The sequence below is a fragment of the Centruroides vittatus genome, unplaced genomic scaffold (genome assembly GCF_030686945.1).
Source record: "Centruroides vittatus isolate TY-2023 unplaced genomic scaffold, ASM3068694v2 contig_964, whole genome shotgun sequence".
NCBI lineage: Eukaryota > Metazoa > Arthropoda > Arachnida > Scorpiones > Buthidae > Centruroides > Centruroides vittatus.
Window position 1 is genome coordinate 22,331 of NW_027122640.1, and position 16,413 is coordinate 38,743.

Below are 16,413 nucleotides of genomic sequence, written 5' to 3' on the forward strand. Positions count from 1 at the left end.
AATAACTCAGTTCTGGCTTTACAGTAGTCCTCTCAATATATAAAATATTTTCTTGTTTCCAATTTTTAAGCAAACAACCTGCATAACAACAATTTGTCCTTTTGTATTTTATGCATTTCACCTATGCATACATAATGAAAGTACAAAAATTTTCTGTAAGTTTATAAAATTGCATTTACTAATTTTAATTAAATTCTGTTTTAAAAAAAATCTGAAATTGTGTTTTATATAAATTTCATAAATAATAATCTACAAATAACAAGAGTTATATTTTTCAAAAGATGCAATACCAAATTTTATCCACAGAATTCTTCATGACTTATTGTTTAAAATCATATATTTCTAAATTTGATTTGGTATGTTGCATAATTAAGTTTTGGAAAGAAGAATTTTCATACATAATAAGCGGCAAAAATTAATAGTCATTAGTAAATTTGCATTTTGAGTATGTAGGATTTGGGTGTTCATCTGTCTTGGATATAACTTAACAAAAAGTATTGAATATTGAGAAACTATTTGTGTAACTCTATGCTCAATCTGTTTCGATTATAAATTCCTATTGAGAATTTTTTTAACTAAACATCAAAAATACTTATTATTATTCATTTTGATGTTAATAAATCATACAAGTTAGTTATGAACTAAGTTTTTAAAAACACAAATCTGACAGCGATTGTAATCATAAAGTATTGGATCTGCCATGCATTATGATACAATAACAGCCCCATATAATTTTCAACAAATAATCTAAAACTTCTGTTTCAAACAGAATAATTTGATTTCTTAATTAAAAATAATAATATATAAAAAAAAAGTAATAATAATTTGTATAGAAAATATATAATATCAATTGATATTTTTATTCATTCTACAAATAAATACATAACAAAGTAAAATAAAAGAGATTTTTTTGATGAAAGGTAAATTACAGAAACAAATGCACAAAACAGGTACATACAAATCAGCAACTAGGAGCAAAAAAACAAGCAAAAATTAAAGGTAAAGACAAACAAATTTAAATAACAAAATAATAACAACAAGCATACAACAACAACAATAAAAAAAATAGTCAATATAAAATGTATAAATAAGATAGTGCTGATGAGAACCTCATACAAAAATTAAAAATCCTGTCCTAACAACTTTATGTGCACTTTTACATACAGTATATATATATGTATATATTTATATATATGACACACATAGTTAAGTGACATAGGAACTTCACTTTGGCAACTACTCCACATAAATAAAGCAAGATTGATATGGAAAAATATGATTTAAAAAAAAAGCCTTTCCGCCATTTTCCATAACTGAAAAACAAAAGTATTTAAAAGCAGATGCAATATACATATATAAAAAATATTCCTAATTGTAAATAATTATAATAATAAACATAATAATAATAATAATATAATATAATAATATAATATAAACTTTCTGTTTCCATCTGTTTATCAATACAACAATCTCTTACTCTATTATTTACGTTATCTGATTATACAATGCAAGGAAAAGAAGACTCAATACAATAACTTGAATGAAAACTGCTTATTTCAATAGATTCAAAGAAAAAAATCTTTATACCAGCAGAATTTATTTAAAACAAACATTTATGACTGTCTTAACCAGTTATATTCAAGTTCTAAATAAAGTTAAAAGGTCCTTTCTTATGATACCAGTGAGAGATCATTCCCAGGGCAGAGTGATGTGATAGCTTGACACAGGGAATGCCTGACTGAGTCAAAATTGAAGTAAGAGATTGAGCTTATTTAAATTTCTTACAATCCTTACTACTAATTTCTTTTAACATTTGTTTGGCATTGACATTAGCAATAAACTTGAATGAAAATTGGTTAATTCAATAAATTCTATTGGTTTGAAGATTTGTTTCTTTGAAAATTCAATGTGAATTGTGTGTTTGCAATTGTGAAAAAATGCAGAAAACTAATCATTTTGACATACTTATTCCATTGCACTTTCATTCGTCACATTCCCAATTTTTTTTAATAAAATGATTGTACTGATTGCCAGAAAAGAAAATTACATTTTTAAGAAATGAACATTGTTTATAAGTACATATTAAAGAAAGAAAATTTTCAGATTTCCATTCAATCATCTCTTAAATTTGTAGATTTAAACAATGCCATTGTTCTAATAAGAACAATTTCTTATTCATAACAAAAAAACCACAATGTAAAATAAAATTTAAAAATAGTAAACTACAAATAATGTAGGATAATTGGTGTAATGTAAATCTACGTAGTTAACCAAAATCTCAAAATCAGAAGCAGAACAAAAAACGCAAACGTGCTTAAGCTAACTTTGCAGAGGTGTGTAATCAATACAATATAACAAGTGTAAAAATATATAACCCAATACTGTCATACAAATAGTCTTATCTCAAAAAGCTTCGTATAAAGAAAGATACATAAACATAAAATAACAAAAATAAAAATAATTAAAAAAAATTATTTTATACATTCTTGATATTCGATTAGAATAATTCCATATTTAATCATTTGATATCAAAATTTCTGTTAATTTAAAATGTATTAGGCATAAGAAAAGAATATCCAAAGAGTCAAATGAAATCTCGAGATGTAATTTAGTTTAGAAAACAATAGTTCGTATTATTTTTTTTAAGGTTATAATATGTATATATATAAAAAATAGGAACTTATAAAAGTTATCTTATTTATAATATAAATATTAGATTAAAGGTGATAGTTTCTATGAAATTTTCATTATCTCAAGAATCAAGTAACAGTCCATTCAATTCTCTAATAATCAAATACAGCATATTTGATGAAATTAACTTTTTCCTTCTAAATAAGTAATGATTATATGAGAAACATTATATATCATAAAATATGGCCATTTAAATTATATGTAACTAATAAAAAGCTAAAAAACAATATCTCTGTTGCTTTTGAAGACAGATAAAATTTTATAATTTACCTTCATTTCTAATATATGTCAGTCATAAAAAATGTAATTTTTGTCATAGTAATATTTTGGATGGATTTTATATAATGTTGAGATTACAAATGCCATTTGTAAGGAGCTACCTATAAAAACTAGATTATAGTTTTCTGTAATCCAGCTTTTACAGCAAGTTTCTATGGATTAGAGGAAATCTTACAGAGTTTATCACAAACATAGCTTCCAATAGCCCATGAGAATGTCAAAAATATGTTCTTTCAGCCTCTTACAGACTATCTTACTTGTGGTGATATTAGGAGTTACTCACAATAATATTGACTGGCATATATAGGATGACCCAAGAATCAGTAATTGTGACATCAGCTGAATTTGGAATCACTTGTACAAGCTTTCAAAGGATCTTAAAAAATGCATTATGTTAGAACAAGGATCCTGAACCAGTCACATGCATTATGTTGAAATTTATGTATTGTACAAGAGGCTTTCATTCTGAAAACTTTTAAGCTTGTAATGAAATACTATATTTGAATAAGACAATAATTTAGTCTTTACAACAGTTAATTTGGACTTTTGATCCATCCCATTAAAAACAAAGAATGAAATCCTGATGAAAAATCCTTATTAATATGGAATGTTAAATCAAAAATGCTCATCTTTCAACTTCTAAATATCTCATTTGTACAAAGATTTCATCAATATTTTCTTCAATGGAACTAAATGTAATTTTTTTCACATTCTTATAGAGAAAGAAGAAAAACCAATAATATAATATAGCATATCACTTCAATTATTCCAATTCTAAGAAATAGTTTTTGTTTAGTAGATTCTATTTTCTATAGAAAATATAGGAATGATCAGGTATCTTTGATTTTTAAAATGAATTCTTGTAAAAATTCAAATGGTGAACAGTGAATACATCTACAGAAAGAATAAAAAAGAATGTAAAAACAGTATTTGAAATTTTTGCTAAATCAATGCTAATAATGAGCTTTAGCATGGAAGAATTTGACAAGTTGTTTCTCAATTAAAAATGTTGGAAAATTACTCCAACATTTTTAATCGAGAAACAACTTGTCAAATTCTTCAATGCTGATAGTTACTATAGCTGATAGTATCAATATTTTATCTGTCTTATAGTGTAAAGAAAATATATTGATACGCTTTAAAGTAGGAATATGAAACCCAGAGATGGTATACCTATGTTAAAGAATGATAAGGAGTGAAAATTTGAGAGGATACATTTGATTGACATCTAAGTTTAGAGACTGCAAATACAACAAGGTTAGTTTTGCTTCAAATGAATGTATCTACAATGGATTTTTCTCACACTAAAAATCTGCTTGACAAGTGATTTCTATGCAACTTCATTTGGATATTTTTTGTGTTTAAATTTTCTCTTCGTTTACTCATTGTAATTACTTTTCTACTGGTTTAACTATTGCTTAAATTTTCAGAACAGCCATTTTACAATAGTGAATGTCAAATTTATGACAGTCACTATTGTAAAATTTATAAATTTTAGACATCCAGTTACTCCAGTTAAATTAATTTCAACAAATTTATCCTTTTATTCTCTACAAGTATAAACAACATAATTACATTAGAAAATCAGAATACCATTTTTTATAGATAAGCTACTTCTCTTACATGCATTTTACCCATCTTCAAATGCAACAAAGATTTTTAACATAATCCTCTTCAAACAATGAAAATTTAATTGTATTAAAAAGACATACTGTGTATAATCCATGGCATGTGATGTGCAAATTTGTATATGGTTCATAGATAATATGTGCTTTAGTGAATGTATTATTATTATTATTGTTTTTTAATATATCCTGTATACAGATTGGTTATGTTTGTTCAATTAGTGCATATTCCTATTTCTCTATTTGGTTATGCAGATGGCAAATGTGGAAAGTAGTTCAAGAACTTTTGTAATTTCACTACAATAATGGGTATTATAAGATGTTTCAAGCCTTTGCTGACAATTTACAAATCACTTAACGCATTAAAAGTGTTTTAAATGGAAATCCTAAAAACAAAATTTTGAAAAAATAACTATTACAACTATAACAATTTGCTAAGTCAAAAGAAGAATGATTAATAGTTTAACTAAATCACAACTTCAACAAAATAACTTTTACCAAATTTAAAATAATACCAAGATTTTTCAAAAACAAATTAGATTAAAAAAATACTTATAATCTTTGCATGAATGAGATTAAGTTTAAAAAACTGTTAAAATACATTCCTCTTCTGTGATTTAATCCATCTTATATGAACTGTAGGATTTAAATAAATTTAAAAATTAGATATTTATAACTTACAAAAACAAAAAAAATTGAACAAAATCAACTCTGTAACAAAGAATTCATAATGCCAATCTTTATCAATTATGGACTGTTAACTTGTTACTTAAGTAACGTATTTTTAAAATAATCTGATTTTGATTTGATAAACATTTTCTGAATTTCCTAAGTTAAAAGATGTTTTGATTAAGTGGAAATGATTATATTTTATGCAATTAAAGAGGAATGTTTTTTCATGCACACTTACAATAGTAATAACAGCTATGCAACATATCAAAAAATAATAATAATAAAGAATTAAGTTACTAATTACATGATTTTGATCAATTTCACACTTAATTAGACCCATTTAATGTAATTAAAATCGTAAACTTTTGTACCTAAACTATAAATATTGTGACGAATTATTATACATAGCTGCCCGAATAAATTCATATATATTCTACTGATTTAGAAATGGTAGTATGTTTAAAAGATGAATGGATAATCTTTCGGACAATAAAATTCAGGTATAAAAGGATAAATGATCACCTTATTTAGTGAAATTCTTTGACCTTTGGTTCAAAATGTTTTATGTAGATTTTTAAGGTGATAAGTATTTTTCAAGTTATGGTATTTAGAGTGCTTATATAAACAGCACTTGGAGACAACACCTAAACTAAAGACACTACACAACACATTGGCTGACATTTGCAAATATTCTGTCAGTTAATACAGTTGAAATGCCACTATTATAATATATCACAGCTGAAGCTGAACAAAGGCAGTCATTATTTTAGAAGATCACTTTTTGGCATTAGATATCAGCAGCATTTTAAATGCCTTACTTACACCCTGTTTCATCCATTAACAAGCTTTTTTTTTTATTATTTTTTCCTAGACAACTGTTTCATTCTTTAAATTCATACGAAAATTGTATTCCTTTGAAAGTCTGAAAGTTATCACAATTTAATTTCTGTGTTACCTCACAAGCTCATCAGTTTCTCTGCAGTTGCCAATTAAAGACAAAATATCTATTGATTTCCAGGTCCCTGCATCTGAAGGGAACAAGAAGCAGAGAGTATTGCTGGAGTGTGAGAACTTGTAGATGCAATTGATCCTTGAAATTCCATACCACCATTATTGCTTGAACTAGTAGAATCATTTGAAATATTCATTGATGTGCTAGGTAAATTAGATGGTGATCCAACTGTTGTAGCAGCCTTTTCTCTCTTCTCTGCTGCTGCTCTACTCAAAACATATTGTGCTGCAAATTGGTGCTTTGGCTCCATTCTCATATTTTCCATGTGATGAAGTAAACCTAGAAAATAGTAGATTGAATGAATATAAATTAAATTAATTAATTGTTTGTTGATATATATAAATATTTATCACAAGTAATAAAATAAACAATATCATTTTAATAATTTAAATTAACAAAAAATAAAGTTCAAATAAAACAAAATTTATTAAGTTACTATTTATTTGTAATCACTACCACGTTTTACAATGTTAATTATTACAGAATGGCATTTTCCTTTTCAAAACTTTACATTAATGAATAAATGAATGGAAAGAGATCTGAACAGTTATTTGAGAAATTCCTGGGGTTCTTTGTATGTCCAGATTCAATCATGAGTCCCCAGAGTGGTAGGATGGTACCTGTATTACCTCAGCTATCTTGACTGCTATTAATTTTTTTTTTTAATTTAATTTTGGTGTGAGTTGTATAAATGTACTTCAACCTGTGGATATGAAGCTACTGAAATTTGTTTGATTCACAAACAAGTAAAACAGTGAAGCCATTTTTGGGATGAGCTATTAGTCGGAGAGTGCGAGCAACACATGCACAAATCTCGCACTCACACCTGTTTGTAGAAACAGTCTTAGCATTTCATATTTTCTTTTAACCTTGTTCTCGGTCCCCTGACTACCTACAAGTCTGGTTTATTGTGTGTGTTCATGATTTGGGCACCAAATACCCTGTGCCAAATTGCAACTCCTGAAATGTATTCCTTCATACCTCTAAGGTGTGCAGCCATTGACAGCAGTGCAATTTTAGAGTTGAGACATAGTCTCGTCAATAATAATGAGCAGAATCAGCCTGAATCAGATATAATGCTGTTTTTGAAAACAGCTTAATATCTTTTCATAAATCATCAGGTATAAAATATATTTAAAAAATCTTTTAAGAATTTGGTTTATTTAATAGTTTAATGAAAAGAGATTTTAACAAACACATAAATATTCACTTATCATAAATCTTTACATTTTGTAAAGATATATTTGCTTTTCTGTATGGTGATATCATTTTGATTTATTCATAATAATTATAATAGGGAAACTTCCATAATTAACTTAAAGCAAATTCAAAGATAAACTACCTGCTTCTTGAGAAAATACACTCTGGCACACTGAACATGGCCACATTCGAACTGGTGGACTGGAAGAAGCAGATTCAGGATGACTTGCAATATGTTTGTGAAGAGAGCCTTCGTTGACGTAAGTCTTCCCACAGACAGGACAAGGATGACTTGTTGTGCGCCTTTTATCTATAATTAATTTTTGTGAAAATAATTAAGAACTTTATCTAATTTTTAAACTACAAGTATAATATAAATGAATCCCAATACAAAAAACATATTTCTTATGACTGTTCTTTTATTTATCAAATATGAACATGAGTTCAACTGTCTAGCTGATATTTCATATTTCATAACACTATTTTCTAATAAATATATTTTTTGCATTTCTTAAAACTTTATCTATTCTTTATTAATAAAAAGCAATAAATTAATTAATATAGTTAATTGTTATAAACTCAAAAGAGTTAAGGAGCCAGGATATTAAATATCTCAACTACCTTTAACCCTTTTGAGTTTCTTTCTAACATTTATTCCCATGGAGTTGTTTTTCCAGTTTTGGATATAATTAATTTTATCAAAGTTAAATATCAAACAAATCTAGCTGAGAGATTTCATTAATCAATCAGATTTAAATGAAAAATCTCAAAATTCCAAACATGTAGGAAAACATATATAAGGTGTCAATTAACTGAGTGAACTTTATATATTGCTCCTTAACAAGTTTGATTTTTACAGATTAAATGATTTTTCATACATTTACATTTTTTGAAATCTTTTGATCAAGATCTTACAGATAAATTGATAAGATTAAACTGAAAAGATATATTTAAATGAACTTTGTATATAATCTCATCTATAGTCAGAAACTACAGAAATCTAAAATTAATTCATACAGAAAACAATTAAAAAGTTCCAAAAAAATAAGAATAATGCCTGTACATATACTGTATATATCATGAAAAATACTGGAAACCTTTCCATGAACTGATATAGGTGCACAGATTACCACTTTGTGTAGCACCCATATAAATTAAGATTTTTTAGATATTACTTTATTGCTAAATGTTGGATAAATTAATAAAAAACCCAAATAATTCATTAAAAAAATGTGTGTAAAAAATTAACAATATATGCCTATTGTTAATAGATATGATGTTTTTAAATTTCATAGTGAGTATATATTTGGCATTTTACAATAATAATAGAGGGCCAGCATTATACTTTTATTTAACATTTTAATGACAGTCAGGGCCGGCCATCGGGGGGTGCGGCGGATGCTACGCACCGGGGCCCCGCGATTGAGGGGGCCCCAACATTATCAAGAATGCAGTATTTTTAGTAATTTTTCTGAAGTAATTAATGTATTAGCAAGAACAAAATCACGCTTTAAATAAACATGCATTAATATATGTTCGTGTTTGTAAATTTTTTTATTTTAGAAAAACATTTGGGCCCAAATAGTTTCTTGCACCCGGGCCCCTTTATCGAGAAGGCCGGCCCTGATGACAGTTTTATTTAATTACAGTACCATAGATTTCTAGTTTCATGACTAATAAATCCTGGAAAATATTGCCAGGTTCTTGTAAATCCAATTTTAATTTTCTCTAGGTTTGGTATCTTAAAATCAAGATGTATTTCAGAAATAAACTTTGAAATATACTGTACAATACAACACCAAAGTGGTCGATAACTGGACTATAATTTCCAACTTGAAGACCTATATATTCCCACTGTCATCTGTTTGTCCATCCATCCATCCATCCATCCTTTGTTAATCTCAAGAATGGAGTTAGATAGATGAAAACTGAGACAAGATATGGAAACCTTACAGGGCCATAAGCCCCAATTAACTATTAGCATTTTTCATGAACTATAGAGGGCGCTGCAGTTTTACAAAATGGCTACTTTATCTGGGTCGCTTGTAACTAGTAATGTAAAAGTAATCATATATTACTATCCAATATAATGATATATGCTGCTTGTAGCTATTTATCGAGAAATTTTATAGAAAGAGAACAATTATTGCTAGTGAGACACATCATGTGGTATCGAAACAAATTAGCACAATTGTTCCAAACATATTTGTGCTTTTTGTGTTAAAAAACATCAGCTTTCACATCTGTCCCATCACGGCTGGATTTACAAGTAAGCTATGTAAGCTGTTAATTAGGGCCTCGACTTTCAAGGGGCCTCAAACATTTCTACAAAAAAGAAAATTGAAGTCAAATTTTGTAATAAAAATTTTTTTTTAAAGAATTAACATAATGTCTTTTTTAAAAGAAAGTGATAAAAAAAACCAATTAAAAAAAATTTTTACACAATTTACACTGGTAACAGGTTCCAGATTTAGTGTTAAAAAAAAGATTTTTAATGGAACAAATATAAAAATTTAATTAAATTCAGTTATAAAACATAAGACTAGTGAAACTTGTCGTCTTTCTCTTCCAATATCTGCATTAAATCAGAAACATAGTCTGATTTAATTCTTTTCTTTTTATGATTGACTTCTAAAATTGTGAAGGGTTGGTAAGAGGCCTTACAGCGTTCAGTTTAGAGCTTCAAAATGCTTAAATCCGACCCTGTGTCTCACACAAAATTACTAGCATTTTAAACTTTAAGAAACTATTTTTTAAAATTGACAGCATAACTTGATCACGAAAAGCTGGGTAATCGGGAAACTTTTGCCAATTCTTAACAGTCTAATCCACTCTTTCAGAATTTGGAGCAACTCATAAATATAACTGACGGATTTCTGAATAATCATATGTTTTTCATGTGGGAATAGACGAAAACGTATATTGGGCTAAGGTCAACTGTAGGTTCAACTGTAAGGCTTTGAAATTGCAATTTGGAACACAACAGAAAGCTTTGCTTTTTTTATTGCTATTCATCTTTACTGCCGATAATATACAAGAATGATTCAAATGACCCAGATAGAAGAGTTTTGTTTTTAAACACCAGAGAGTGAGCATCTGGTGAAAAATGCAAATATATGAACTTCTGATCACATGATTTACATTCAAAATTTTTGCCTTACTATATAGAGTGATAAATTTGGTATAGAATTGATCCTTACAATAAAGTGAGATCAATAATATATCCCCTGACTCTGTATGATGTACAATATTCACATGATCTCAAATTTTAAAAATTTAAATAATTTATACTTTGATTCATTCTGAAAGTAGATTTGTTTTAATTAAAATATGATTAAAAACTGCAGCCTGGCATTATAATGATGTCACAATAACTAATTTTGATTTTTTAAATTCTATTAAAATTTAATACTTTGTAAAATTATAATTAGAAATTTATACTGATTATAATAATAGGATATTGCAAAGCAAGCTGTGTACACCAAAAGTCAGAAATCAGACAGAAGTCATAAATATTTAAAATTACTTATGACTTCTGTCTGTATGCTACATTTCTAAAATTCACAATAAAAAATATTAGTTAAAAAGTCAGAAATGCTACAATTATTTTTGTATATTGGGATTCAAATATGCAAAAATAATTCAATATTTATCATTATTATTACAGAATCAAATATTATAATATAAGATAAAATTAAAATATGCAGAATATAAAAATATTTAATTTGGTAATTATTTTTATAAGCAAATTATAAAAATTTTATTATTTTTTTATATAATAAAATTTATATAAATTTAAAAGCAAATTTATATTACGAATGCTTACAATTCATGTATAAGTCTGTCAATAGAAACATTTTTTTAAGAACAGACTCTTATTAATCATATTCAGTTAAGAAAATATCTAAATTCAAATTTAAATTTTACATTATAATTGTTAAATTGAATTATTTTAAATACAATGATTGAATGAATCTATTTCTGAGCAATGGTATGCTCAGCCCTAAATATTTGGTGGCTGTCATCTTGATTATAACTTAATCATGCCTACTATACTAACTTGTTTGCTATACTCATTTCTCATGTGAGATAAAATTGAATCAATCAAAAGAAATTTTTTTTTGACACGTAGAATTCAAATACTACTCAAGTACTCATCTTTATCTTAAAAATTTATTGGACAAGTGATGGTGCCATAGAACCACTCATGTGCATGTCTTTGTTTTTAGGGATATCATAAGGCCATGCACAGTATTAGAGATTACATAAATAAAGAGTAAAACTTATATACCAATATTTTAATATTTTCAAATAGAAAAATTTCAAAATGGCTGAAATTTTTATATTCTGCAGTAAAAATTATTTATAAATCTAAATAATTTACAAATTTTAATGTTTTTCTTTATAAAATTTCAATTTCATTAATATACCTTTGTTGAAATGAAACATTTCATCATCATTCCATATTTATATCATCCGTAAGACACATTGCTAATCATTTTTAAGGAGTCAGTTTATGATAAAAAATCTTTCAAGACTATCGTATCTCATTGTCAGATCCGAACTTAATAATGACTGATGATGTTAAATTTGAATCTAACAATGAGATATGACTGTCTCAAAAGAAGTCAGCCAATATGTTAAGTTATAAACAGAATCCTTAAAAATTACTAGCATTGTGTCTTATGATGATTAATATACTTTGTGATTATAAAACTTAAATATTTTTACTACTACACACATTATATTGTAATTATATGATATATTTTCCTGCTATTTGAATACATACGTCAATTAATATTTTATGAAATAAATTATTATTTTTGTGAAAATTTCCAGACAAAATTTATATATGGGATTTGTAAATATAAAAACAGTAAAGAATGTAAATGAATCATCATTTAATTTGGTATTAATTAGATACAATCCTGTTTAGTTATAATGTATCAGTGGAAGCAAATTTTTTTCTTTTAAACCTGTAGATAACTTTGAATGCACAGAAACAAAGCATCTCACAAACATTATTTATCAGAGAGGGAAATGAAACACAATGCTTTTATTAGCCATACTTAGTGCTGCTGTCATCTAGTAAGAACAAGAAAGAATCTAATGGTAAATGAGTGATATATCAACTACACTCACATTAGTGATTGTAAAGATAAATATTTTTAATGTAATTTCCTGTTACTTCTATATTTAAACTTTAAACAGTAGTTTTCAAGTTTTATGATAAGAATAACAATTTCTAAAATAAATAAAAACTTATAGAAAATAATTAGTAACATATTTAGATACAATGTAAAGGAAAGCCCTAGTTAAATTACTATACAGTTTAATAAATTTTTACTTTTAATACTTATATAATAAATTATAACAAATATATATAAATTACTAAGTCAGTAGTTAACTCCATAACTATTTTTCCTAAATTTAGCATTTTATTAATTTTTTTCATTACGAAGGTGGCCTGAGCCTTTGTTATGCTAGTGAATATAACAAAGTTGCATTGTTACTGAATAAGGGAACCTAAATACTACTTCAACAAATGATATTCCTGATAAAACTAACAAATAAAATTATATTGTTAAGGCAAATATTCATGAATATACTACGGTCTATCTGTTTATCTTCTATTTTATTTTTCATGTATGAAGAATAAATTCTTCTCTGATTATTTTAAGTCTCTACAGGTTATAGCTAGCCACCACTGATTTATATACATTATAAAATTTAGAACTTAAAAAAAATTTTGTCTGAAAAAATGTATTTTTTTTTCTTTGCAACTATAACATAATTTCTTTATTTCATATGTACAGTATATATAAATAATAATTAAATCCAAATATTTGAGGCATGTACTTCTGGAAAGTACAGATACTTGTACAATTTACTATTACACTACTCATTATGAATTACAAAAACAAAAGTGGTTGTCTGTCTGTGTTGTTATAAGTGATTTCAAATTAAAATATGGGTGATTGTTATTTTGATTGTTTTAATTATCTGTGAATAACTTGAATATTTGTTGAAAGAATAAAAAAAGTCTAACAGATATTATATACTTAGCAGTAAATAATAAACACAATTATAAAAATACCATACTTGAGTTAATTTGTCTCGTTTACTATTTATACACTCATAACACCAATCCAATAGTGCTAGCATAAAATTCATTTTCTAAACTCAGTATGAAAAATATAAATACTAAATAATATAATGTTTTAATTTGTATCAAAGAGATTCAGTATTACCATTCAGGATGATGGATTGTTTATTATTATTATTTTATATTATAATTATTACTTGTAATTTAAATATACTAATGGTTATATAAGATCTACTTTCCACTTTCCAAACAATGGTTGTTTAACTAATTTTTCATATCATTGATTACATTTCATAGTATTTTTGAAAAATGCATTGTTTGTCATTGCCCAAATGTAGTGTGATAAATCTGGAAAATAAATATTTGCTTTAACTTTATTTTATTTCTGCTAATATGTATCTTTAAGTCAATGACAAAAATTTAATATGTTTACTATTATAAGCAAAAAATGATTTCTTTAGTCAATTTTCCATTGTTTTTATCTTGTTTAAAAAATTCAAAATGAATAATTTAAGTTTTAAACTTTGTATGCACATGTGTGTGTACATGTATATATTGAGCAACTGTATAATTTCACTGTAGTTTTTAGAATTGTGCACTAAAAATCTAAACTGTAAATTGACTGAGCATTAACAATTTGTAATCATAAGTCATAATAAACACCAGTTTTCTCTTTATCAATGTTCCTTCTAAGCTGCTTGGCCATCATTCACCCAAGCACTTAACTCAATCTGAGTAACAATTGAATTGTTTTGAGTAACCCAACTGCTGCTTTGAAGACAGAATGACATGCATTTCTACTTCTTGGTCCAGACTCATATTTTTATTTTGATTTTAGTTTTAAAGGAAATGCTTGAAATGTACATAATCAAACTGAATAATTAGAAATATTTGAATAAACTTGCATGAAAGAAATGATGAGTGCAAACAATTAATGGTAATCAATTTGAATATTTAATAAATAATAATAATAATAATACAGTCAAAACTGTTTTTATGTATTCCAGATCAACAAATAGCATTTAAGTAAACGACAAGTCACACTATCTGAACAGAAATCATTTATCCTGATATACAATGTATTTTGAGTTAGAGCAAACCAAAAAATGTTTAGTTCATTGTACAATACAGGAGTTTCAACCTATGACCCGTGGCTAAATAAAAAAGCATAAAGATATTCTGAATAAAAGCATATTTATCTGACCTATAAAGCTTGTTTTCACTGAAATATTTTATCATCAACATTTGAACTAGTTCAAAGGATATAAATTTTTAAAAAGTCAACTAGCATTAATAGACCTTCTGAAAATGATTTTTTATAAAAACCTATTTAAAGATGAGAGTTTATTAAATTTTTAAAATCCCTGTCAGAAGAGAATTTTACAAGTCAAGAAGTTTGAATAGGTGATACTTTCTATTTTTACTTCTATGTACCTTTGCAAACAAATTTTTTTGAAAATGAAATATATAAAATCATTGCTGATCTAGTAATTGTCTCTTTAATCCGAAAAATTGATGGTAGACTCCCTCTCAGCTTAACAGGTTCAAACTCTTTTATTGCCTTTTTACAAATGCATTTCGGGTCAGTATTATTTTCTCTGATCCCTCTTCAGTGCTTAAGTTCTTCATACACTCCTTTTACACCTATACAGTACTTTCGAGTTTTGTTCACATTGCCTTAAAAAATATGGATTTTTTTCCTTGCAACAGTGCACTACAGCAATAATACATACAGGCCTTCCATAAAAATGTTCTAAAACTTTTTCACAATTCTTTAAAAATCACTATATATGTCATACACATTTGAAATAATCCCTTCGGTACAGTTTTCTCCCGTCCACGACAATATGATTCCATTAATATAAACTACTTGCATGTTGCAGTCTACCGTCAATTTTTCGGATTAAAGAGACTCTTACTAGATCAACATAGAATACAGCTACCATAGAAAATTTAATAAGTATCAAACATTGCTGTTTAACAAACATCTAAAGATTTTAATATTGAGTTCCACAAAATTTTGATGGCATTTTTCAAAAAAGCAGTTGCAGATTTTACATTGATTTAATATCTGTTGTTATTCAGAAATAAAAGAATATTAATCTTAGTTTTCGACTATATTTTTTGTACCTGGCCTTCAGACTTGTCTTTTACAGCACACATGGTCTTCTCAGAAAAAGGTTGAAAACCCTGGTGTAATGTATACTATACAGTGATCATCAACTCTAGTACAGGCAATCTGTGACTTTTGAAGAACTTGATATTTTGTACATAATATTTTAATAATTCTTAATTGCTTTTTGTGTGCCTAATTCAGACTTTCATATATTTTCAGCCACAAACAAAACTTTCAAGCTATTGTCCAATGGCACATTCTGTCACTTTTAATTCTCAGTAATATCAAAATCATTTGTGAAAATTAATTTTTATTATCTGTTTTCTGATTAATCTACAGCTTTAACATTCCAGTAACATTTTAAGAGCTGAATGCATAAATTACATAATGCAGATATGGATGGCGGGTATGAAGGTAATCATTTTGATGCACATTACATATTTTTATATGTAATAAAATAATGTAACAGTATTGCCACATTATGTATTATTCCTTAGTATAATTAATGAGGCTGATTCAGGAATGCATTACATAATTTTGGATGTGGGTATATGCAATGACATTAGCGTGTTGCAGGAAGATGAAATGATGTTTAAAGAGTATAAAAACAGCATTATGAATTTATAGATGATCTCTTATGTATTGTCACTATAAAAACTAAAACTATCTTAATAAGAGATTTTATAATTTTTCTTTTTAATTCCCTGAATAC

General features: G+C 26.6%; 1 protein-coding gene and 1 long non-coding RNA gene across 8 annotated transcripts in view; both read right to left on the reverse strand.

Annotated features, from left to right (window-relative positions):
* Nucleotides 1-841: 841 nt before the first annotated feature.
* On the reverse strand, nt 842-4,007 carry LOC136985389 (uncharacterized). The gene is made up of 2 exons (XR_010882335.1): nt 3,114-4,007; nt 842-3,071 (listed from the first exon to the last, which is right to left on the reverse strand). It is a non-coding gene; the product is annotated as an uncharacterized lncRNA (long non-coding RNA).
* Nucleotides 4,008-4,490: 483 nt separating this feature from the next.
* Nucleotides 4,491-16,413, reverse strand: part of LOC136985402 (zinc finger protein rotund-like) — a 219,201-nt gene continuing 207,278 nt past the window's right edge. For all 7 annotated transcript variants that reach the window (XM_067282675.1, XM_067282677.1, XM_067282672.1 and 4 more), the window contains 2 exons: nt 7,622-7,789; nt 4,491-6,558 (listed from right to left, as the gene is read on the reverse strand). In XM_067282675.1, the coding sequence (XP_067138776.1) occupies nt 6,272-6,558; nt 7,622-7,789 (455 nt within the window). In that variant the 3' untranslated portion in view covers nt 4,491-6,271. The remainder of the gene's footprint in view (nt 6,559-7,621; nt 7,790-16,413) is intronic.